Source organism: Sorex fumeus, unplaced genomic scaffold, assembly GCF_029834395.1.
Source record: "Sorex fumeus unplaced genomic scaffold, SorFum_2.1 ptg000131l, whole genome shotgun sequence".
NCBI classification, from domain to species: Eukaryota; Metazoa; Chordata; class Mammalia; order Eulipotyphla; family Soricidae; genus Sorex; species Sorex fumeus.
This window is the reverse complement of record NW_026606188.1, coordinates 17,308,222-17,334,041: the sequence shown is the minus strand read 5'-3', so window position 1 is coordinate 17,334,041 and position 25,820 is coordinate 17,308,222. Positions and strand designations below refer to the sequence as shown.

At 45.8% G+C, this 25,820-nt stretch overlaps 1 protein-coding gene across 1 annotated transcript in view; it reads left to right on the top strand.

Moving 5' to 3' along the window:
* The window catches only part of EPB41L4A (erythrocyte membrane protein band 4.1 like 4A), a 283,211-nt gene that overhangs the window by 194,250 nt on the left and 63,141 nt on the right, over positions 1 to 25,820 (top strand). Inside the window, exon 12 of the mRNA XM_056139099.1 lies at positions 4,365 to 4,490. Coding sequence (XP_055995074.1) covers positions 4,365 to 4,490 — 126 coding nt within the window. The remainder of the gene's footprint in view (positions 1 to 4,364; positions 4,491 to 25,820) is intronic.

Here is a 25,820-nt window from a genome sequence, read left to right as displayed (position 1 = left end):
AGACCACCCTTGGAAGAAAGAATTTCATCTCATTGCCCAGAGCTAATCATAATTTAAAAAAGAGGGAAATAACCAGCCTTCCTGGAAACTTTCTAGAGATACGAAGGCTTTCAAACACAATTCCCCCCGCCCCACCCCTTGCGGACAGAAGCAGCTGCATGAGTGTATGTCCGAGTGTTGATGTTACAGCCCCCCACTGTGGGGTGTGAGTGGGTCACGTTTGTGTGTACAGCTGTGTATGTTGATAGTGCAATGTATATTTCCTGAGGGTGTTATGGTGTTTACAATGGAGAATGACAGTCTTTAAACTCTTCTGTGCATCTTAAGACTTGTAAAATGCCAAGGAGATGCCACTCCCTTTTAGAAAAGCTAAAGGAAAGATGTAAGCAACTCCAGTCATAGTGACAGCCTATGCTTTAAAAAATGTTAATTTATAAGGAAAATCTGAGCCATTTGGCATTTTTATTTTCTGAGATCAATAAAATGAAATAAAGGCTGATTAAATCATACTTTAAAGATGAGAATTAGGCTGAGGACCTTTTCTCCCCAAGAACTCAAGTTTCATTTCTTGTAGGATTGAATCTCAGAATTTTCCACATTTCTGGGGCTGGATAAATAGTCAGCAGGTAGGGCACTTGCCTTGCATGTGATTGAGCCAGGCTTGCTTGATCTCTGGTCCCCCTAGTACTCCCAAGAGTAATCCCTGAGTACAGAGCCAGGACTAACCCCTGAGTATCATAGTTTAAAAATCACTGGCCCCCACCCCCACTCCAATCCCCCAACACAAAGAACTTCCCAAATTAAAATGTGGAACTTCCCTTCTTAAAAAAGGTGGAAGAGTAACAGAGTTATGAGAACATCCTTTGTGTCGGGTCTTTCCACAGTGTTACTTCATTTAATATGCTCAGTGAAGTGCCAAGTGAGGTCTCTCCTGAGGCCTGCAGATGGGAACCTGAGCCCCTACAGTGTAAAGTATCTGAACTATAAGACTCTGAACTACTAAGTGGAGAAGCTGGGGATTGGGCCCAGATGTTCCCCTCTTGTTCTCCCCATTCTGTTCTCACTTGGGCTGCTCACAGTGCTGCTCGGGACAGGTGGTGGTGGGGGCAAGCAGAGGAGGCAGGACAGTATCTGGTCAAGGGGACAGAGTCGGCATCTCCAGATTGCCACCCGCATGTGTAGGAGTCCCTACACCTTTCCTGGCAAGTGTGTCTCTGGCCTGTACCAGGACCCCTAAGTCTGCCCTACTGCAATCTCCCTGCTAGAGAGTAGTAAGCATAAGTTCTAACAATTTATTTTGCTTAATGTGTTATTTATAAAGGATCCTTCTGGAGCCTTAAAAAAAGAAATTTCCTGACGAAGAGCACGTGGTTGGAGCACGCTTAGCTTTCCAGCCGCGCCCCCTTCCCTGGCCGTGTGTGTGTGTGTGTGTGTGTGTGTGTGTGTGTGTGTGTGTGTGTGTGTGGCTAGGTGGCTCAAGAAGCTCTTCTTACCCAGGGCCCATGCTGCCACTGTGTTTCTGGCCCGTAAGACTAAGTCTCGTTAGTCTTATGATGTATGTTCCCATTTCTTCTTCATTTCTGAGAGAAACAATGAGAACTACTAACTAATAAAATCTCACTATAAAAAGCCACAGCACACTACACAAGGAATTATATTTTAGAGGGAATATTTTTTTCTTCTCTGAAATTATATTCAGTACCCAAAGCTTTCTGATGACAGGAAACTGTGTAAGTCTTAGTTTTCATACTTCAGACTATTTACAGTTACAAAGTTTTGCCCTGATTTTCAGAAGAGGGGCTAGAGGGATAGTATTAGGGTTCAGCACCTGCCTTGCATACGGCCCGCTTGGCTGAATCCTGACACACTGTCCCCCCAGCACTGCCTGCATCTCTCTTGAATACAATCAGAGCTGAGGAGATCCCAAGCTTGGTCCAGTGTGCCCCACTCAATGCACTCTCTCTCTCTCTCTCTCTCTCTTTCTCTCTCTCTCTCTCTCTCTCACACACACACACACACACACATACACACACACACACACACACAAAGACTTTCAGGAGAGATGTTGTAATTTATGTTGCCTTGTTTGGTATATTTTTTTAAAGTCGCTAAATTTCAGGAAACAGAAACCTGTAGTGTTTCACTTCCGTTTCATCCCACTGTGCACTCGTGGTAGATTTGGCATCTTGACCCCTATCACAGGGACACTATCTCAGCCTGTACCTAGAGTCTCTAGTCTGCTTAAAGAAGAACAACTTTGTGTGTGTGTGTGTGTGTGTGTGTGTGTGTGTCTTTTTATATCTAAGAAAGTAGAATGAGCAGCAAGGAAAAATTTTAAAAGGTGCACTGGAGGGAAATTTTGTTTTATCAGTCCTATTTGACCATTTAGGAAGAGATTCACCAATACTTAACCCGTCAGTGGAGGAAGAGTAAGATTCAGGTGCATTAAGAGGCAATTTTTGTAATGGATCAGCGTAGAGAAATGCATTTTTCCTATATCTAAGTGATACTTTCCTGCATAAATTACAGCCTCACAGCCAGAATCTGTGGAATTCATTTTTAGTAAGGTGAACATTCCCTGAAATGCAGCGAATGAAAATTCAGTTAGTGGGAATATTTACCCCTTTGGTCCTGAGCTCCGTAGAGAGGCGTTGCTTTGTGAGCTTAAGACCTCCGGGTTTCTGGACTCTGGGCCTGCACTGCATGTCCCAGAAAGTCAGGGGAGAAGCCAGAGGCCAAGTGGAGAAGTACTTCCCCACTGCCATGCCTGTACCACATGGGGACTTGTCTCAGGGAAATCGTTGCCCCTGTGTAGAGCAGCTCGTGGAATTTCTTTAATATTTAGTTGTAGAGCTGGAAGGTAATCAGCCTTCCTTTTCTAATCTGTCATTTCACATAAATCTAAACGTAACTCTTCATTTAATAAATCCTTATCCCTGGTGTTTGAGCTATAGCACAGCGGGTAGGGCGTTTGCCTTGCATGTGGCCAACCTGAATTGGATTCCCAGTATCCCATATGGTCTTTCTAGCACTGCCGGGAGTAATTCCTGAGTGCATGAGCCAGGAAACTTGTCTGAACATGTGGAGAGTGGTCTCAGCATGGCTGTGGCTGGTTCCAGAGGTCTTTGACTGCCGAGGCTCTGCTCAGAGTGGGGAGGGAAACTCAACACCCCCCCCTTCCAAAGGTCCCCAGTGAGGACAGCCAGGCACGGGGGCAGGAGACTCTGCTGAAGACCTCCGAAACCAGCCACAGCCATGCTGAGACCACTCTCCACACGTTCCGACAAGCCTCATGCATGAAGGAACCAACAGAGGAACAAAGGCATGCAGGTCCCGGGGCTGAGATCTCCAAGCCTGCTGGGATCGGGACTGGGTCTCCTTCACCCAGATCCCCCATCTTCCAGTAGGTAGGCGTCACACCCACCAACTGCCCCCGGCCGTGTAATCCCATCAATAGCCAAGACCCAGAGACTATAAAACCTAGCTCCCAGATGCCCACGGCCACATTCACAGCTGTGTGACATCTTATTATCTAGTTCTTACTCTGGAGAACCCTGCAGGCTACCAAAAGTATCCTGCCCACACAGCAGAGTCTGGCAAACTGCCCGTGGTGTACTCAATATGCCAAAAACCAGTAATAATGATGTGTCTCATTCTCCTGACCCTGAAAGAGCCTTGAATATGGCACTTTCTAAAATCTCAGGGCTAGGACGAAGAAGACGTTACTGGTGCCTGCTCGAGGAAATCGATAAACAACAGAATGACCGTGACTGTGATGAGCCAGGATTACTGTAGGTGGTTCAGGTCCAGGTATGGCCCAAAAAGCAAAATAAATAAATAAATAAATAAATAAACCTACAACAAAACAAAAACCCTTATCTCTGCTTATTCCCTGGAATATCTTCTTAATCTCCACCTTAAATCTTTCCCATTAACAGGTGATGATCTTTCTTTATTAGTAGCACTGTCCTCCCATTGTTCATGGATTTGCTCCGGTGGGCCCAGTAATGTCTTCATTGTGAGACTTGTTATTACTGTGTTTGGCATATCGAATACACCATGGTTAGCTTGCCAGCCTTTGCCATGCAGGCAAGATACTCTCAGTAGCTTGCCGGGTCTCTGAGGGGGGCGGAGGAATCGTACCTGGATCAGCCAGGTTGGCTGCATGCAAGGCAAATGCCCTACCAGCTGTGCTATCGCTCCAGCCCATTATTAGTATTACAAGAAATCTCTGTTGAAAGCCCTGGATTTGCACAAGTTGTGTGAGTCTGTTTTTTTCTCCATACTTTGCAGATATTCTGAATGAATAACTTTAATTTTGTGCCTGTTTTTCCATGTACGAAATCAAAATGTTGCCTTTCAAGTGGCAGGACTGCATTGCAAATGAGTCGAGATCTTTCTGTTCAACTTCCCCGGCCAGACCAAACTGTGACAAGAAGTCGAAGCAAGACATACCCTAAGAGAACAACCCAAACCCAGCCAGCTGGTAAGTCCCTGGGTGCCTCATGGTCAGTGTAGATGTGAATTTCCTTTCATGATGGTGGGGGCATGAAATGCTGGCCGCAGCCTACAGTCACTTAATGGTCACCACTCTGTCTTTATTTGACCCTGAAAATGCCAAAACAATCAGAAATAACTAAGAAGTGGGTAAATAGTTATCATGATTAATGTAATCTACTTCATAGCCACTCTTCTTTAAAATTGACTTGTTGTACCCAAGGACAGTAGGAACACGATAGTGCTTTGAACTTCTCTCTCAGTACACCTTTTGCTGTGTGCCATAAGTTCTGGTAGCTCATTGTTACTCAATATGCCTTCATTCCCACTTGTATCCAGGAATCCTTTTACCTTATTTTTAATTCCTCTTTGACCCAGTGGTTAAGTAGTGTGTGTTGACACCCAAGTGTTTGAGCTTTCACCAGCTTTCTGTTTGTGAGTTTTTTCCAATTCAAAGCATTATAATCTGAGAGAGTACTTGGTGTGATTTCTGTTCTCTTGGTTTTATGGAGAGATTTTTTTAATGCCAGCCTGTGGTCTGTCCTAGAGAATAATCCATGAATCCTAGAGAAATATGTGTACTCAGCTCTTTGGGAACTGAGAGGCCTGCACACATCAATGAATTGTATAGGGATCTTGATGGAATTTTAAAAATTCTATCTTCTTAAAGATGATTTCTGGATATTTCTATAATTAACCTTTGTTTCTTTAGTCTTTCATGTGAGACAGTTTCCAGTGTATCTTAAAGTGTGGGTGTAGTGACCAAGAACTTGCTTAGCTGTTATTTGTCAGTGAGGTTTGTGTTGCACCACGGACTTAGTGGTGTCTTGGCTGGATGACATGCTCCCGAGTGTTGGGTGTATCAGACTGTTCATTTGAAAGACCTGCTCTGAATCTCTCCTCGGGGTGTGGGGTTCAGGCCACAGCTGGCGGCACTCAGGGTTCACTCTTGGCTGTGTCTCAGGGTTCACTGTTAGTCCCTGGTGGTGCAGGGACAACGTAGGTGGTGCCAGGGACCCAGACAGAAGGGTCAGCTTTGAGCAAGACCAGCAGCTTCACCCCATACTGTCTGTCTGGCCCTGTGCTGTGAGTATTATGGGGGCTCCTGCTTTGTAAATGATTTCAGGGTTTACTCTTGTTACTCACAGAGTTTTAGCTATCCTCGGCTCTTGCTATTTTACTGAGAATGTGCATTGGTGTTTGAACCTCTTGGGCCTTCCTAGGTCCTGGCTATATCTTTGAGCTTCCTGGATCTGGATGTATGAATTGATCCTCAGATTGGAGCAGTTTTCAGCTTCAATTTCTCCCTTCAGAACTTCTTCCCCATCTTTTTCTTTTCCTATACTTGTTTTCTTTATCATTTTCTTTACCATGATTTACAACACTATTTATGCTTTTTGTGCACATACATTTCACACCATGCCCATTATCAGACAGTGCCCGCCTCCCCAAGGCCTTCTGCTCGCCCTCCCAGAAGCAGACAAAATCTTCAATTCTTATATCTTTGGCCATTTGTTGTTCCCATTATACCTTTTGTAATATTTCATAAATGTTTATACATGCTTATATCACATATGAGAGACATCTTTTTAAATTATGGAGCCCCCAAATTGTAAGTCAGTAATAAATTGACAATTTTTTCAAAAACTATGTTTTTTTTATTATGGGTATGTAAAATTTTAAGTCTGGTAGTATGAATAATTATGTGCTAATGCATATTAGAATTTATGTGAAATATATAAATTCTACAAATACACAGTTTTAGTAGTGGAGGGAGGAGGAGAATTTTTAAAATTTTTAAGGAAAATATAAATCTGTCTAATGATGTCTAAAAGTGTGTTTTATCCAAAAGAAGGAATGTTGGTGTTGCTAGAAAATACTGTGTTATAGATAATTCTTAAGTATTTACATAAATGAGTAAAATATTTTATTGAAAAGTTTCTATAAATACAAAAAGTCACCTGTGTGTAGATATAGAAAGAACGTTCAATGTAATAAAACATGGGAGTGGCATGTGTAGATATAGAAAGAACGTTCAATGTAATAAAACATGGGAGTGGCGATGGAGGGAAACTGGGAACATTGGTGGTGGGAAATGTGCACTGGTGAAGGGATGGGTGTTGGAACATTGTATGACTGAAAATTATAAACAGTTTTGTAACTGTGTATCTCATGGTCATTCAATTTAATATATGTACATAAAATAAATATATAAATATGTAAAATAAAACATTAATTTATTATTGAGAAAGTATAAAGCCTTCAGCAAGTTAGGGATAAATGGACCTTCCTTATTTCAGGAAGGGCCATGGGTGAATACCATCCGGAGTAGCAAAGTGCTAAGAAGTTTTAGTTTTGTTTTTTGGTTATGTTTTGTTTTTTGGGCCACATCCTGTCAGAGGGAGACTGGGAACAGGGGTGGGGTCAGTTGCCACCGTGTGGCAGCTCTGCCCACTTCCTCTGTCACAGGGTCAGAGGTCCTGTGAGAGCTGGTGCTGTCAGAGCACAGAGAGGGCTGCTACTCTATAGTAATGGGTACAATGTTCTGCTTGCTTGAAGTACTACTTTCGAACCAGCTTGTAGAGACCTGACCTTAGTCCTTCCCTACTCCTGGAGGTGTGGTGGGGCTCCAGCCTGTGTGAAAGGGGCGTCTGGTCCTCACTCACCTCAGGTTCATTTTCCTCTCTCCCTAGGCCCCAGGCAGTTCTGTGAGACAGAGGGCTCCGTGACTGCAGGTCAAGTCCACGTAGAGTCCACACTGCCACACTGTGTTTGCAGGAGATTGGAGGGCCCTGAGGGAGTGGGTGTGGGTCTGAGGTCACCACAGTCCTGAGGGAGTGTGGGTCAAAGGTCACCACAGCCCTTAGTGAGTGTAGGCCCAAGGTCACTGCAGCCTTGAGGAAATGAGCATGGGCTAGAAGCCATGAGGGAGTGGGTGTATGTTAAGGTCACTGCAGATCTGGGGGAGTGAGTCTGGGTCAGATGTCACCAAGGGCCTTGCTCTCCCACTAGAGATGGCTCCTCTGCCTGTATCATCTTCATATATGTCGTGCTCTAGGAAACCTCTTTCTGAGAATCCCCATTCCAGAAATCCACTCATGTGTATTTGGATGGGGAGGAAATTATATCTGTCATTAAAAAATATATTTTTACTGACAAAATTTATTAGTTTTACTTAAATATTTAATTAAAACAGAAAGTGAATTTAATGACAGAATCACTTAAATCACTTAACTTCCCGTTAGTCGTCGATTTGCTTGAGCGGGCACCAGTAATGTCTCTATTTGTCCCTGTCGCGTGCTAGTGTAGCCCAATGGCATCTGTTCGCTCTGGGAACATGAAGAGCCTCAAACCTATCGTTCATGATCTTGATGAAGAAGTCTGACCATCTGGTAGGTGGGCTGCCACACGGTCTTTTGACATCCCGTGGAATCCAGTCGGTAACAGCTCTAGTCCAGCGGCCGTCTTTAAATCTCATTAGGTGACCAGCCCATCTGATTTTTTTTTAATTTTTTTTATTTATTTATTGAATCACTGTGGGAAAGGTTACAAAGCTTTCAGGTTTATGTCTCAGTCATGCAAATATCAAACACATTTCCCTTTACCAATACTTATTTTTTACCATGAAGAACCCCAATAAAACCCCACCCCCCACCCCTCCCCGTCCCTGTGAGGCAGATGAATTCTAGTTAACACTCTATCTGCTTTGATTAGATTCATTGTTTCAATAAAAGATTCACCACTATTATTTAGAGTTTACCCCCCCCCCCAAATCAGACATGCTGAAAAAGCATTGTGAAGTGATTTGCTTTCTACGGCTGGGTTCAAGAATTAAATGTTGGTTTTGGATTTCTGCTCTTTTACCTATTGACCCTGGAAGTATTTCTACTGAAAGTCAGATAGTTAAGAAATTGGTTTCTGTGTTCTGGAGTCCTGGCCGTGCTGGAGAGCCGCTCGCGGGGGGCAACCGGTGGCCTCGGTAGGGCATGAAGGGCGGACCGGAACGCCCCCCTTCCCATGAGGTTTTAGTTGCCCCCACACTCCCGGCTCATACCTGCTGTCCACAAGGCTCCCATGTGGCCGCCATCTTTCTTTCCAGAGAGGAGAGGGCGAATGGGGCAACACCCTTTCCCCTCCGGCAGACTTGATGGCCTGGATCAATGCATAGTCCGTTCACTTTTCTGCTCCAAGCTGCTGGGTTCTGCATTAAGTCCTTGTGCTTCTGGGGCCGTGGCCGTGCTGGAGAGCCGCTCGCGGGGGGCAACTGGTGACCTCGGTAGGGCGTGAAGGACGGACCAGAACGCCCCCCTTCCCATGAGGTTTTAGTCGCCCCCACACCCCCGGCTCATACCTGCTGTCCACAAGGCTCCCATGTGGCCGCCATCTTTCTTTCCAGAGGGAGGAGGGCGGAAGGGAGCAACACCCTTTCCCCTCCGGCAGACTTGATGGCCTGGATTAACGCATAGTCCTTTCACTTTTCTGCTCCAAGCTGCCGGGTTCTGCATTAGGTCATTGTGCTTCTGGGGCTGTGGCCGTGCTGGAGAGCCGCTCGTGGGGGCAACTGGTGGCCTCGGTAGGGTGTGAAGGGCAGACCGAAACGCCCCCCTTGCCATGAGGTTTTAGTCGCCCCCACACTCCCGGCTCATACCTGCTGTCCACAAGGCTCCCATGTGGCCGCCATCTTTCTTTCCAGAGAGGAGAGGGTGAATGGGGCAACACCCTTTCCCCTCCGGCAGACTTGATGGCCTGGATCAATGCATAGTCCGTTCACTTTTCTGCTCCAAGCTGCTGGGTTCTGCATTAAGCCCTTGTGATTCTGGGGCTGTGGCCGTGCTGGAGAGCCGCTCGTGGGGGGCAACTGGTGACCTCGGTAGGGCGTGAAGGACGGACCGGAACGCCCCCCTTCCCATGAGGTTTTAGTCGCCCCCACACCCCCGGCTCATACCTGCTGTCCACCTGGCTCCCATGCGGCTGCCATCCTTCTTTCCAGAGAAGAGAGGGCGAATGGGGCAACACCCTTTCCCCTCCGGCAGACTTGATGGCCTGGATTAACGCATAGTCCTTTCACTTTTCTGCTCCAAGCTGCCGGGTTCTGCATTAGGTCATTGTGCTTCTGGGGCTGTGGCCGTGCTGGAGAGCCGCTCGTGGGGGCAACTGGTGGCCTCGGTAGGGTGTGAAGGGCAGACCGAAACGCCCCCCTTGCCATGAGGTTTTAGTCGCCCCCACACTCCCGGCTCATACCTGCTGTCCACAAGGCTCCCATGTGGCCTCCATCTTTCTTTCCAGAGAGGAGAGGGTGAATGGGGCAACACCCTTTCCCCTCCGGCAGACTTGATGGCCTGGATCAATGCATAGTCCGTTCACTTTTCTGCTCCAAGCTGCTGGGTTCTGCATTAAGCCCTTGTGATTCTGGGGCTGTGGCCGTGCTGGAGAGCCGCTCGTGGGGGGCAACTGGTGACCTCGGTAGGGCGTGAAGGACGGACCGGAACGCCCCCCTTCCCATGAGGTTTTAGTCGCCCCCACACCCCCGGCTCATACCTGCTGTCCACATGGCTCCCATGCGGCTGCCATCCTTCTTTCCAGAGAAGAGAGGGCGAATGGGGCAACACCCTTTCCCCTCCGGCAGACTTGATGGCCTGGATTAACGCATAGTCCTTTCACTTTTCTGCTCCAAGCTGCCGGGTTCTGCATTAAGTCCTTGTGCTTCTGGGACTGTGGCCGTGCTGGGGAGCCGCTCGTGGGGGGCAACTGGTGACCTCGGTCGGGCGTGAAGGACGGACCAGAACGCCCCTCTTCCCATGAGGTTTTAGTCGCCCCCACACCCCCGGCTCATACCTGCTGTCCACAAGGCTCCCATGTGGCCGCCATCTTTCTTTCCAGAGGGAGGAGGGCGGAAGGGAGCAACACCCTTTCCCCTCTGGGCAGAAATGATTGCCTGGATTAACGCATAGTCCTTTCACTTTTCTGCTCCAAGCTGCTGGGTTCTGCATTAAGCCCTTGTGCTTCTGGGGCTGTGGCCGTGCTGGAGAGCCGCTCGTGGGGGGCAACTGGTGACCTCGGTAGGGCGTGAAGGACGGACCGGAACGCCCCCCTTCCCATGAGGTTTTAGTCGCCCCCCACACCCCCGGCTCATACCTGCTGTCCACATGGCTCCCATGCGGCCGCCATCCTTCTTTCCAGAGAAGAGAGGGCGAATGGGGCAACACCCTTTCCCCTCCGGCAGACTTGATGGCCTGGATTAACGCATAGTCCTTTCACTTTTCTGCTCCAAGCTGCCGGGTTCTGCATTAAGTCCTTGTGCTTCTGGGACTGTGGCCGTGCTGGGGAGCCGCTCATGGGGGGCAACTGTTGACCTCGGTAGGGCGTGAAGGACGGACTGGAATGCCCCCCTTCTCGTGAAGTTTTAATCGCCCCCCACACCCCCGGCTCATACCTGCTGTCCACAAGGCTCCCATGCGGCCGCCATCCTTCTTTCCAGAGAAGAGAGGGCGAATGGGGCAACACCCTTTCCCCTCTGGGCAGAAATGATGGCCTGGGTTAACTCATCGTCCGTTCACTTTTCTGCTCTAAGCTGCTGGTTTCTGCATTAAGTCCTTGTGTTTCTGGGGCTGTGGCCATGCTCCAAACTTAACTCTGATTTTCAGGGAGAAAGATTGGGTGGTTTACTTCTCATTGATCACTTTGTATATAGAGAGATGTCGCGCGGCCGCATAAGCGGCCGCGCGGTTTTGAGAAAAAGTCCTCGTTCCCGCATACTCGAGCTGTGTTTGTAGAGGCTTCTGGTCACCAGGGTTCCATCTGGGGGAGGCGGGATGCGGCGCCTACTCCATCTGGAACTTGCCGGTGCTCTCGGCTCTTTTTGGAACCTGTTTTTTCTTTTTTCTTTTCCTCCGGGATCCCGCACCCTCCATGTGTTCCTTCTCTTCCATCTGATTTTTGACACCTTGGCAAATGAGACAGCGTCCCTGATTCTTGATCGTCGATGGATGTCGGAACTCCGGATTCTTTCTCTCATTTGAGTGAAACGTGATATTCCAAGCATAGCTCTTTCAATTCCTCTTTGGGAGACCTGAATAGCGTTCTCATCCTGTTTGCATAGGGCCCAAGTCTCTGAGGCATATGTTAATGCAGGAAGAACAGTGGAATCAAAGAGATGTGCCCGGAGCCGGACGTTCTTCGTCCTCTTAGCTATTTCTTCGACGTTCTTGAAAGCGTTCCAAACTGCTCTCTTCCTCCTGCGCAGCTCGGGTGCCAGGTCATTTGTCATGTTGACTTCTCGACCTAGGTACACATAGCTGTTGCATTTGGAGATGGTCATTCCGTTGAGAGCGAATGGCCAAAACCAGTAACTACAACTGGTCTCAATGACAGAATAAGCTTACTTTATTAGATGTACTTTATTTTGCAAAATTGGAATTATTGGTTGTATAAAAAATAATATTTTTACTCTAATATGGCCAGCTATTAAATTTTGTATGTTGGATTTTGCTGGTATCCTTTTTCTAATTGAGGCTTGATAGCTATAATTTTAGAACTTATCGGTATAAATGGTCACTTTTTTGTTTGTTTGTTTGTTGTTTTCTGTTTGGGCCATACCCAGCAGTACTGGTATCTACTCTTGGCTTAGTGCTTGGGGTTAATTCCAAGAGATGTTCAGGGGACCCTGCTGTGTCCACTGGCCATACACCTCTAATGGACACTCACATAACTGAACGTGTAAGTAATGACAGAAAGGAGATTTTAAGGGGGTCCCTCCTAGCAGACATCTGAAGGGCCCAGGGGTTAGTCCTGGGGTTACCTGGCCATTTGGTGTGCATGGTTCAACAGTCAGATCCTGCAGTGCTGGGCATTAGTGGGCAGGGCCCACTCAGTGGGGCTGTAGGAACATGCCATGCTGGGCATTGAACCATCCCTGGTGTGTGTAGAGTGTGCGCGCCTCACCTGAGTGCCAGACCCCTAGCTCCATAAAGGAGGATTTTGCTTTATACTACATGTCATAAATTTATGATACAGAATTTGGTAATTCGGAAGACTTTCTTTTTTTTTTAATGCCTAAAGTTGAATTCATTTGGTCCAACTTGTTGGCTATTCCCCTTAACCTGTATCTCAGTTCTTGGAAATTAAAATCTTTTTTCCATCTCAGAGTCAGGAATAATCAGTGCCTTGAGAGCAATGCCGTGGAGTTGTGTTTAGAATGTACCAGGGTCAGGCCTTGGCACCAATGAGGAAGTTGAATTCCAATGTCAAGAGCCCAGCCTGCCCCACCCTGAGTCCTCAGTGCTGGGCAGGCATCCAGGGCATTCCTGCACCCCCGAGTGGAGCCGGGGTGAAGCAAGAGGAGCTGACAGGAAGGAAAAGCATACCTTGGTACAGCCTTCTCTGTCAGGACCTTGACAACCCACAGGCGGGTTCTTGGTGAAGAAGGTCTGTGATAAGTATGCAGTAACAAGATGTTTGACTCTTGTCCATAACTGGTAGAAAATTAATTGGTGTTTGCAGGACTACCAATTAATTGGTAGTCTGTCTCTGTCTTGCAGAGGAGTCAGCCCGTGCCAGGTCTCATGGTGCTAGTTTACAGGAAGCATGATAGTTAGATTCACTTTCCAGAATTTAAAATGTTGGCCTTTCCAATTAGGACTCTGAGTGTTAAACTGAACAATCTGGGCACCATATTTGGCCAGACAACCACCACTTGGACATGTTGAGTGTCATTTGGTGTTAATGGCTGGTTACTCCTCCCTCCCATGTGACTTGCCCTCTAAGGAATAGCATGAAGATGTTGAGGGGACAAATGTGCCACACACCTAGGAGACAGTTGGTATGGCAAGAGCTGCCCAGTATCTCTGGGACACAGGGAGAGAAGTGCTTCAGTGCACGAGCAACGAACACATGAGCACAGCACCTCCTCCAGCCGACATGGTCCATTTGAAGTGCTAGCAGCACAAGTCTAGCCTGACTTGTGTTTTCATTAGTACAAATTCTAAGGTTTTTTAATTTGGAAAAAATGTTTACTTTTTCTTCTGAAAGAAGAAAAGTGGGTCACCCCGGTTTATTCCAGACGATGCTATATGAGCAGAGCATGGGGGAAGCATGAGGGTGAAGACAGCCTGTGCGCAGGTTCCTACTCTGACTGCCCACTCATCTCTGGAGCACCTTCTACTAGCTCATGGAGGTTTGCTTGGAACCAAGGGTAAAGGGCTTCTTGCTTGCCTTGTTTTCATTTTTCTGAGTGCCTTTAGCTAAAACTACATCCCCCTGTAGTTTTTACCCCTTGCCCAGGCCCTTGACCATCCTGCCTCACTGGGGTGGGGAGGGTTCTATGGCTCTGAGTTAGGACACTCTTAAAGGGAATTCACAGTATTGGTGAGACCCTGGGGTCATCTTCAGGTGCCATGGTTTATTGCTCCATTGCTTGTATGTGCTTTTTTTTCTGAAATAACACCCTGTCAGGCGACCTGAGTGACTGTAACTCTAGGTAGACAGTGCGGGCAGGAGAGGAGGTGGGAGGCTTGGGAGGGCGAGTGCTTGGGGAGCAGCACTCCACCATGACCTGGATCTCATAAGTCAGATCAGCGTCATCACTTCCACATTGTGAGCAGACATGCTGCTGTGCTCTCTGCCCTGAGAGACTGTGAATAACTCAAACACCCACCAGTAGAGTGTCGTCTACTGAAACAGGACAGGAATTGCCTTACCATGCATGGGAAGAATGGCAGCAGGACTTGAATTATGCTGACTCTGTGCCCACCAGGCCTGCTGTGAATAGCCAGGACCCTGAGGAGGCCAGCACTGTAGCACTGTAGCAGTGTCTTCCCATTTTTCATCGATTTTCTCGAATGAGCACCAGGAAAGTCTCCATTGTGAGTCTTGTTGTTACTGTTTTTGGCATATTGAATATGCCACAGGGAGCTTGCAGGATCTTTCATGTGGATGGGATACTCTCGGTACCTTGCTGAGCTCTCTGAGAGGGACAGAGGAACTGAACCGAGTCAGCCACATGCAAGGCAAATGCCCTACCCACTGTGCTATCCCTCCAGCAGGCAAAACCTTGATAACTCCCAGTCAGGACTCGAGTCAGTGTGGGCCTGGCAGTGCTCAAGGCCCTATGTGGATGATATTTCTTTCTTTCTTTCTTTTTTTTTTTAAGAACAAGAGACTGTGCCCTAAGCACAGGAGAGAAGTCAGAGTTATTATTTGTACAGAGCCCTGGAGCTGGGATTTAAAAACTAGGTCAGTTAGGATCTGCCATGTAGGAAGCAGAACAAAAAATGAACATGTCAGATGTGCTGATATCAAATGATCTCCAGGGCATAGAATAGTCAGGGATAAATAGAGCAGGGAGACTGTCCATGATGGGAAAAGTGAAACATGATTGGAGGTTGTGCAAGCCCTGCATCTCCACACAGGAGCCTACAGACTAGTGACCGTTAATGGTGACAGGAAGGGCTCTGGGAAGGGTTTCAAAAGCTTGGGATGAAGAGCGGAACAGATTTATGATTACTGTGTAATTTTTTTTATGTAAGAATACTGCTATTTATTCAGTCACTGATTAGCTGATTGAATTGTGCATGAACTCCACCTTACTTTTTTTTTTCATTTTTTAGAATTTTATTTATTGAATCATCATGAGAGCAGTTACAAAGCTTTTGGGTTTAAGTCTCCATCATATAATGAAACACCCATACCTTCACCAGTGCCCATTCTCCACCCCCAACAACCCAGTATATCCCCATCCCAAACCCTCCCCCTACCTGTGGGGCAGATGGTTTCCACATTACTCTCTCTCTCTACTTTGATCACATTCAATGTTTTGACACCATACCCACCATTATTATTTGAGATTTTACCCCAACACTCAGATCTGCTGAAAAGGCAACAGTAGACAATTTGCTCTCTATTGCTGGTTATGAATAACATATGATGTCGCGTGGCTCCAGTAGTGGCCACGCGATTTTGAAATTCCAAAATTTTAACACTTAAATCTGGAGGGATTTTTGCCAAAACCTGCTGGATTCCGAGATTTGCTTCTGAGTCTCTGGGATCATGGCCGTTAAGCAGCTTGATCAGGGGCCAGAACGGCCGTTAGTGGGTGATGACTTGGGGTCTCGTTGGGGTGGGGAGGACAGGACTGGCTCCACCCCCATTCTGTGAGGCCCAAAATGTCTCGTCACTGCGGGCCCAAACCTGACTGTTCAATGGCCTCTGGAGGATGGCAGCCACTGAGCCACCTAGGGGAAGCAGGTGGAGGGACAACACTGTTTCCCCCTGGGGTGGCCCAGTGACAGTAACCTACTGCGGATTCCGGATGCATTTCTGCCAAAAGCCACTGGATTTTGAGATTTGTTTGAGTCTCTGGGATCATGGCTGTTAAGCAGCTTGATCAGGAGCCAGAGAGGCCATTCATGGACGATGACTTGGGGTCTCGTTGGGGTGGGGAGGACAGGACCGGCTTCACCTCCATCCCGTGAGGCCCAAAATATCTAGTCACTGCAGGCCCAAACCTGACTGTCCAGTGACCTCTGGAGGATGGCAGCCAGCGGGCCGCCGGGGGGACAGGCCAAGGCACAAAACCTATTCCCACCTGGGTTGGCCCAGCACCCGTAACCTACTGCAGGGACCAGACACATTTCTGCCAAAAGCCACTGGATTTCAAGATTTGTTTCTGAGTCTCTGGGATCACGGTCATTAAGCAGCTTGATCAGGAGCCAGAGAGGCCGTTTGTGGGCAATGACTTGGGATCTCGTTGTGACGGGGCGGACAGAACTGGCTCCACTCCCATCCCGTGGGGCCCAATGAGTTTCGTCACTGCGGGCCCAAGCCTGACTGTCCAATGGCCTCTGGGGGATGATGGCCACCGAGCCGCCAAGGGGGAGCAGGCAGAGTGACAACACCCTTTCCCCCCTGGGGTGGCCCGGCAACAGTAACCTACTGTGAGGTCCGGATGCATTTCTGCCAAAAGCCACTGGGTTTCAAGATTTGTTTCTGAGTCTCTGGGATCATAGCCCTTAAGCAGCTTGATCAGGAGCCAGAGAGGTCATTCGTGGGCAACGACTTGGGGTCTTGTTGGGGTGGGGAGGACAGGACTGGCTCCACCCCCATCCTGTGGGGCCCAAAATGTCTTGTCACTGCGGGCCCAAACCTGACTGTCCAGTGACCCCTGGAGGATGGCGGCCACCGGGCTGCCAGGGGGAACAGGCCAAGGCACAAAACCTATTCCCACCTGGGTTAGCCCAGCACCGGTAACCTACTTCAGGGATTGGATGCATTTCTGCCAAAAGCTGCTGGGTTTCGAGATTTGTTTCTGAGTCTCTGGGATTATGGCCGTTAAGCAGTTCAATCAGGAACTAGAGAGGCCATGCCTCCAATTATATAGCTGAGCCGGAGGTGGTTTGTGGGTGTGTCTCCCACATACCTAACTTTTGGCTGTTTACTTTCTTGGTAAACTTTGCCCTAAGTTTTTGGGATTTGGCCAAAGGCACAGCAACAATTTTGGGGTATCTGGAAGTCTGAAGGCGCCATCAGGCTGCTGATGCACTCGCCTCACAGGTACAGATTCACCTGCTGGCGGCACCATACCCCCACTGTGTAATCTTTAAGAGCATTTGCAGCCTTCCACATTGTGTGAGTTTATGGGGGTTAAGTTATTTTGAGGATGATGTGTAGGTGAGACATACCAAGCTATGCTCAGGGCTTACTCCTGGCTCTATGTTCAGATCACAGCTGGAGGTGCTTGGTGAACCACATGGGGAGCTAGGGATTGAACCCAGGCTGGGCACATGCAAGGCAAGAACCTTACCTGCTCACTTATCTCTCTAGCCCTCATATTGTTAGGGGGGGCAGGGAAACCCCTAATGCCAGGGAGATAGCTCAACCAATGGGCACATGTTTTGCATGCAGAAGCCCTGAGTTTGATCTTCAGCACCATATGGTCTCCCAAGTACTACTGTGTATGACCTAAAACAAAAGCAAAAGCAAGTTCCTACAGATAATTGCTACAGATGTGTTAAGTTCAGATGCACATTCTGTTCTCAAAGTGCTCAGAGATGAGGACACTGATATTATTGCTCTAGGAAGCATGAACAAATCAAGCACACTAAATTCAAAAATTAGTAATTTCAAATGTGTGGTTACAGTTGTGTAGATTAAAGTTTATTCCTTTAAAGTATAAAAGTTGTGCTACAAGTCAAGTCAGTGTTTTCCTCAAAGGATGAAAGCAAGTTTCTGGTTGGACCAGGAGAATCAAGGGAAGTGAGGACGATTTCCTTGTGCTTGGGGAAAGGAAATTGAGAGCCAAGGAGGTCATGTGATCAGCCATAGCAAATTCTGGAACCTGAAGGATATCTGGATGAACTGTGAAGAATGTCAGGAAGACAACAATGACAAAACCATTCCCACTGGTGGTTATCGTGAATTATGGGCTTGAACTTTGGACTGGCTGAGACTGGAAAAGGAAGATATTAGGATACATCCTTTACTGGGGAATTGAAACAAGACATTTGGGTCAAGAGTTGTTATAGAAGTGGTTAGGGGGGTGACTTTTAGAAAATTGGAGTGTTCACCTTGTTTTAGAGCACAATTGTGACTTTCTTGAAGGTGACAGATCAGAATTAGATCATCTAGTAAGGCATGGTTCTGATCTATGACTGATTTTCTTTTTTTAAAAAAATTTTGTTTGCTTTTTGGGTTACACACAGTGATGCACAGGGGTTACTCCTGACTCTGCATTCAGGAATTACTCCTGGCGGTGCTTGGGAGACCATATAGGATGCCGGGAATCGAACCCGGGTCGGCCACATGCAAGGCAAACACCCTACCCTCTCTACTATCATTCTGGCCCCTGACTGATTCTCTTTTTGCCTTAAGAACTCACCACTCACCAAGAACTGCATGCGTGTGCAAGTGCATGCTCATACACAAATACACACACACACACACACACAAGCTTGGAGGGGATGTAGAGATAGCGCCAAGGGCTGAAGGCACTCTCTGGGTGTACTGCAGGGTCCTCTAAGCACCATGGGGGGGTAATTCCTAAGCACAGAACCAGGAGTAGCCTCTCAAGCACTGCTGTGTGACAAGAAAAACCAACCAAAAAGAACCCCTTTGACAGGGAACTGGGAGATAGAGCAGGGTTAGCACACATACTCGGTGTGTGTCCTATACAGGTTTGATCCCTGGTAGAGGAGCAGAGTTAGCACACAAGCTCAGTGCATGTCCAACACAGGGATATAGAGCAGGGTTAGCACACGTGCTTGGTGTCTTATGCAGGGTTTTATCCCTGGCTACTCATGGCTTCCTGAGAATCCCTGGGTTTAGCCCTGGAGGTCCCAGAGCTGATTCTTATTAATAAGTTCAAGTCATGCTTATATTAACTAATTAATTACAACAACCTTGTCCTCAGTACAGTTTATTATTATTATTATTATTCTTTCAGTCCAAAATGAATCGGTGAAATGTATGAGATGTGGCTAAGTGGAAAGATCTTGCATGCATTAAACACCAAAAAACAAAACAAATAAAATAAGGCTTAAAATTAAACAACTGAATGTTGAACAACTAGTGGGTCAGGGAGAAAATCAAGGAAGAAATCAAAAGATACCTGCAAACAAATGAAAATGAAGACACAAACTAGCAGAACTAGTGGGACATAGTTAAAACAGTGCTAAGGGGAAAATTTACAGCTCTGCAAGCATTTCTCAGGAAGAAAGGGCCCACATGAATAACTTGACTTCACAGCTCAAGATCTTAGAAAAGGACCAACAAAAGGAGCCCAAAACAGGCAGGAGGAAAGAAATAATAAAACTTAGAGCAGAAATTAATAACATGGAAACCCCAAAAATCAGTGGAACCAAGAGCTGGTTCTTTGAGAAAATAAACAAGATCAATAAACCACTAGCAAGACTCACAAAGAAAGACAGAGAGAGAGAGAACCCTAGTAAACCAAATCAGAAATGAAAAGGGGGCATCACAACAGAAACCAAAGAAATTCAAAAGATCATCAGAGATTACTTTGAAAGTCTTTATGCCACAAAACAAGAGAACTTAGAAAAATGGATAAATTCCTGATTCCTGTAACCTCCCAAGGCTGAGCCAAAAAGATTTGGAATACCTGAATAGACCTATTGCTATCAAGGAAATTGAAACGCTAATAAAAAGTCTTCCCCAAAACAAAAGTTCAGGTCTAGATGGATTCACTAGCGAATTCTTCCAGACATTTAAAAGGGACTTATTGCCAGTTCTTTTCAAGCTTTTCCAGGAAATTAAAGAAACAGTAACACTCCCAAACAGTTTCTATGAGGTGCATATCAACCAAATACTAAAAGTAAACAGAGACACCACAAAAAAATAAAATTACAGCCCAATATCTCTGATGAACATGGATGTGAAGATCCTCAACAAAATACTAGCAAATAGAATCCAACAACTCATCAAAAAGATCATATACTGGGGCTTGAGTAATACTACAGTGGGTAGGGCGTTTGCCTTGCACACGACCGACCCGGGTTCGATTCCCAGCATCCCATATGGTCCCCTGAGCACCTCCAGGTATAATACCTGAGTAGAAAGCCAGGAATTACCCCTGAGCATCTCTGGGTGTGACCCAAAAATAAGAAAAAAAAGATCGTATATCATGACCAAGTGGGATTCATCCCAGGGATGCAAGGATGGTTTACATTTTAACATTTGCAAGTGAATCAACATAATCCATCATATCAACAAAAGAAAATATAAGAACCATATGATCATATCAATAGATGCAGAGAAAGCATTTGACAAAATCCAGCACTCATTTATGATGAAACTTCTCAGCAAAATGGGAATTGAAGGAACTCTCCTCAATATAGTCAAAGCCATCTATACGAGCCCATGACAAGCATTATCTAATCTCAATAGGGAAAAACTAAGAGCCTTCCCTCTAAGATCAATAACAAGACAAGGATTCTCACTCTCACCACTTCTATTCAATATAGTACTGGAAATCCTCGCCTTAGCAGTTAGGGAAGAAAAAGATATTAAGGGCATCCAGATAGGAAAAGAAGAAGTCAAGCTCTCGCTATTTGCAGTTGACATGATACTATATTTAAAGAACCCTAATGCCTCTACCAAGAAGCTCCTAGAAACAATAGACTTGTATATTAAAATCTCAGGCTATAAAATCAGTACCCAAAAGTCCATGGCTTTCCTATATGCAAATAATGAGAGAGAAGAAATTGATATGAAAAAAAGCAATCCCATTCACAATCATGCCACATAAAATCAAGTAACTCAGAATCAGCTTAACTAAGGAGGTAAAGGACCTGTTCAAAGAAAACTATAAAATGGTACTTCAAGAAATAAAGAAAGGACACTAGGAAATGGAAACACATCCCCTGCTCATGGATTGGGAGAATTAACATTGTCAAAATGACAATACTCCCCAAATCATTGTATAGCATCAGTGCAATTCCTATAAGGGTACCATGACATTCTTCGAAGAAATTGATCAAACACTCCCGAAATTCATATGGAACAAGAAGCCCCACAAATAGCTAAAGCAATTCTTGGGGGTGAAAAGATGGGAGGCATCACCATCCCCAACCTCAAACTGTACTACAAAGTGGTAATCATTAAAAGAGCTTAGTACTGGAACAAAGATCCGCAGACCAATGGAATATGGTTAGATATACTGACACTCCCCCTTCCCAAATATATGATCATCTAATTTTGATAAGGAATCAAGAAATATGAAGTGGAACTAGGAAAGCCTCATTAACAAATGATGCTGCAATAATGGACAGCTACATGCAAAAAAAGGGGGGCTGCTCATACCTCTACCTAGTACCATGCACAAAAGCCAGATCAAAGTGAATTAAAGACCTCAACATCAGACCAGAATCCATAAGGTGCATTGAAGTAAAGGTCGGCAAAACTCTTCACGACGTTGAAACTAAAAGTATCTTCAAAGATGAAAAATCACTAACCAAGCAAGTGGAAACAGAGATAAACAAATGGGACTATCTTAAAATAAGAAGCTTCTTCACCTCGACAAAAAACAGTGACCAGAATACAAAGACATTCTGCAGACTGGGAAAGGATATTCACACAATACCCTTCTGATAAGGGGTTAATATCAAGGATATACAAGGCACTGGTTGAACTCTGCAAGAAGAAAACATCCAATCCCATCAGAAAATGGGGCGATGAAACGAACAGAAACTTTTTCGAAGAAGAAATGCAAATGGCCAAGAGGCACATGAAAAAATGCTCCTCATCACTAATCATCAGGGAGATGCAGGTCATAACAACAATGAGATATCATCTCACACTACAGAGACTGGCACACATCCAAAAGAACAAAAATAACTAGCGTTGGCATGAATGTGGGGAGAAGGGGACTCTCCTCACTGCTAGTTGGAATGACGGATGGTCCAGGTTTTTGGAAAACAGTATGGACATTTCTCAAAAAATTTGAAATTGAGCTCCCATTTTACCCAGCAATACCACTTCTGGGAATATATTCTGTAGATGCAAAAATAAAAAAAAATATATAGTAGAAATGACATCTGCACTTTTCTGTTTATTGCAGCACTATTTCCAATAGCCAGAATCTGAAAAAACCCTGAGTGCCCGAGGACAGATGACATGTTAAAGAAACTTTGGTACATCTACACAATGGAATACTATGCAGCTATTAGAAATGATAAAATAATGAAATTCTCATATAAATGGATCGACATAGAGAGTATCATGCTAAGTGAAATGAGTAAGAGATAGAGGGACAGACAAACAATAACTGCACTTATTTGTGAAATATAAAGTTAACATAATGATAGACTAACACCCAAAGATAGTAGAGATACGGGCCAGGAGGATTGCTCCATGACTTAGAAACTGGCCTCACATGCTGGGGGGAAAAGCAGCTGGGATAGAGAAGAGACCACTAAGTAAATGATGATTGGAGGGCTTGCTTGGGATGGGAGATGCATGCTGAAAGTAGACTATGGACCAAATATGATGGCCACTTACTAAGGTACTACATGTATTGCAAACCATAATACCCAAAAGGAGAGAGAAAATAAAAGGGAATGCGCCTGTTACAGAGGCGGGGTGGTGGAGGTTAGAGAGTGCAGTGCTAGCCTTCTGGCAGGGTGAAAGCAAGTCTCTCTGCAGGCATCTGCTTATTCTTCTCATTGCCTAGAGCTTCTGTGTACACAGAAACACAGACTGGGGAAATAGTACAGGGGTTTAGGTGCTTGTCTTGCATATGAGAGACCCTTGTTCGATCTCCCTGGAACACTGCCAGGACTGATCCCTGAGCACAGAACCAGGAGCAACTGTCAGGTGTGACTCAAATCTCCCCTCCCCCTCACAAAAAAAACCAACTCTAAACATAACTTTTGTGTGCTTCCAAAGTGACACCTTTTCCCCTTACCCTTCTCACTCAACAAGAAATTATAGTTGGTTGGCATAAGGCCTGTGATACTGTGATTTATAATAAATATATATATACACATATATATGTATTAGGCCTTCATCTCCATTTCTGGCACAGAGCTCTTAAAGCTGTTGGCATTTCCCAGATGACGAGTGATAAAGATGAGTGGATTGTTGTTTTTTATTTATAGCAATCCATTTTAACCACATCTGAGTGTGTTGAAGAGAGGAATTTCAACAAGCCCTGAGAATGAGGTCTGTAGCCAGGGGAACTAGCTGGCTTGGGGCTTGGGGGCTCCCCCACATCATCCAGCAGGCACTCCCACCGTGTGAGGTCCAGGTGCTGAGGGCATGGGCCGTGTGCAGTCAGGAGCCTTGTGCTCAGAGTACAGAGGCTCTGCGTCCTTCCTGTGCGGCTGCTCTGTTTGGCTCTTCCATCTGGGCTTTCTGGAGTTATAGCAAATGGGATAATCAGTAGTGAATTGTTGTTTTGTTTTTTGTTTTTTGAGTTCCTTGAGCTCCTTTAGCTGAGCAAAACAGTTCAGCTCATGGCAGGGGATTATGGGATCCTCTGGTTACATCAGGTTCGTCACACCACACCATACAGGTTGTAACTGCCACTGGTGTTAGAAGTGTTGTGGAGGAGGTGCACATGTGTATGTGTGTGTATGAGTGTGGTATGCATGTGCATGTTGAATGTGTGTGTGCATGTGTTTGTGTGGATCTGAGCCCTTGGTCTAGGAGTTCTCACCCAGCATCTGACGTCAGAGCTCACCAAGTCAATGTTCTCTGGAGATTAAAGGGTTACTGGAGAGTGGTGGAGAAAACATTTGTGCAGCAGACACTGTTCCAGGGAATACATGAAAATAATGTAGACTCGGTGGTAGAGCAGTCGTGCAGCCAGGAGGGCATTTGCCTGGCACACATGGTCCCCTGAGGACCGCCAGGAGTCATTCCTGAGTGTAGAGCCAAGAGTAACCCCCGAACATTGCTGGGTGTGACCCAAAAAGCAAAAAAATGAAGAAGACTTGGCTTCTACATGAACTTCACAAAAACAGTACAGTGGCAGGGGGCTGAGCACCGCCTTGAAGTGATCTGTGAAGGCCTCCTGTTGCTGTGGCAGTCACAGATGTGGGCTGAGTCCCACAGCAGAGTGACTTGTCCACAATCACACAGAGCTGGGAACAAATTCCAATTTACCTGACCCACACTGTCAGAATAGAGAGGTCAGAGACATACTTAGTTGTTGTGGCTGCATTTGCCGAGTGTCAAACTGCAGAGTGGGGTGAGGGATGCCAAGAAGGTGGATGGGCTGTGGCTGAGGTGATGAGCCTTGCGGGGTTGCTCTGCAGGTGGAGGAGGCCGTGATTTCCAGCTGGATGTGTGGCACCTCCAGGGGGCTTTCTTCAGGGCTGGCCGGCAAACCCCCCACAGCTGGGGTGCAACCCCTCCCAGCTTCTCTCTCCTGGGCGGAATCAGTCAGTCTGACTGGCTGCTTCTCTCCAGCTGCAGCTTCTAGGGGACGTTCCCCTCTTTCCAAACAGCAGCAGAACCCCCTTATTCTCTATGGAACCGGTTTCACTGCTTTGTCTGTGAATGTGAAGCCTCTGGGTTGGTATCAAGAAAATGAATCATATTGTCTCATTTTGGCATTTAAAAAAATTTAAGGAGTCCCCATTGATTTGTCCCAGCAGAATCTTCAGCCTCCTTTCAGATCCTCCATCACTGCTTACAGTTAGGAATCTGTTTGTGACTCTTAGAAGTTCTTTGGGACACTGGCCGTCTCGTCACAGAAAAGGACTTTACATAGCCCCACTAATGTGAATAAGGTTTTCACACTTTAAAAACTTAACAAAATTAAAGGAGGAATGTAACTTATTAAACAGTTTCACCCCCGCCCCCCCCCCCCCATGTTTGGGCCAGGCAATGCTCAGAGCTTACTCTTGGTGCTGTGCTCAGACGCTCCTGGCAGCAGGCTTAGGGGAACCATATGGGGTCCTGGGTACCCAAGGTATCAAGGTAAGCACCCTACTGTTCCTCCAGGCCAAGTCTTGGATAGATAAGATCCAACGGGAAAACAGAATTACCCATTAATATTATCAAGGATTCCTTTCCAATCAAAGTTACTTTTTATAGTTAATAATTATTAACATTAGATGGTATATTATGTACTATGAAATTTGTTATGATAGCATGACTCAGAAGACAATATTAATGCCTAGAGATCTTTGTGGTCATGGAAAATGAAAATTTCTATTTTGTGTGGGTTTATGTCACAAAAGTAATACAAGATGATGAATAAAAAACACTGAACTCTATAAAACATTATTTTGGTATAAATTTTTACAGATGAAGTGTAAATCAAATATATGATGAAAATAATGCTATGAAGATTTCATCTACTAAACTTTTATGTATTTAAAGCATGAGGGTTTTGTATTCTATGGTATTTATTTCATTGACCATAAATAAATATAAAATAATAAATAATAATTATAAAATAAATATAAAATAATTCCATTCTATTTACTCTTTTATTTGAGGGGATCTACTCCCTGTGGTGGTGCTTGGGGGACCAGGGTGCATACAAAGCAGGCACCCCAGTTCAGTGAGCTATCTGTTCCCCTTGTCTAACATTTTATTTTGAAAATTGATACTTATACTTTGACATCCTTTGACATCCATTCAAATTTCAAGACATTTTAGTAAATTTGCTCGAGCGGGCCCAGTAACGTCTCCATTGGAGACTTTGTTGTTACTGTGTTTGGCATATCGGATACTCTCGGTAGCTTGCCGGGCTCTCCGATTTTAGTAAATAATTGGGTAAAAATTTAAAGAGCACCAGGTTGGCCCCGAGAAATGGTTCAAACACTGGAGCGCATGCAGGACCCCCCCAACTTTTATTCCTG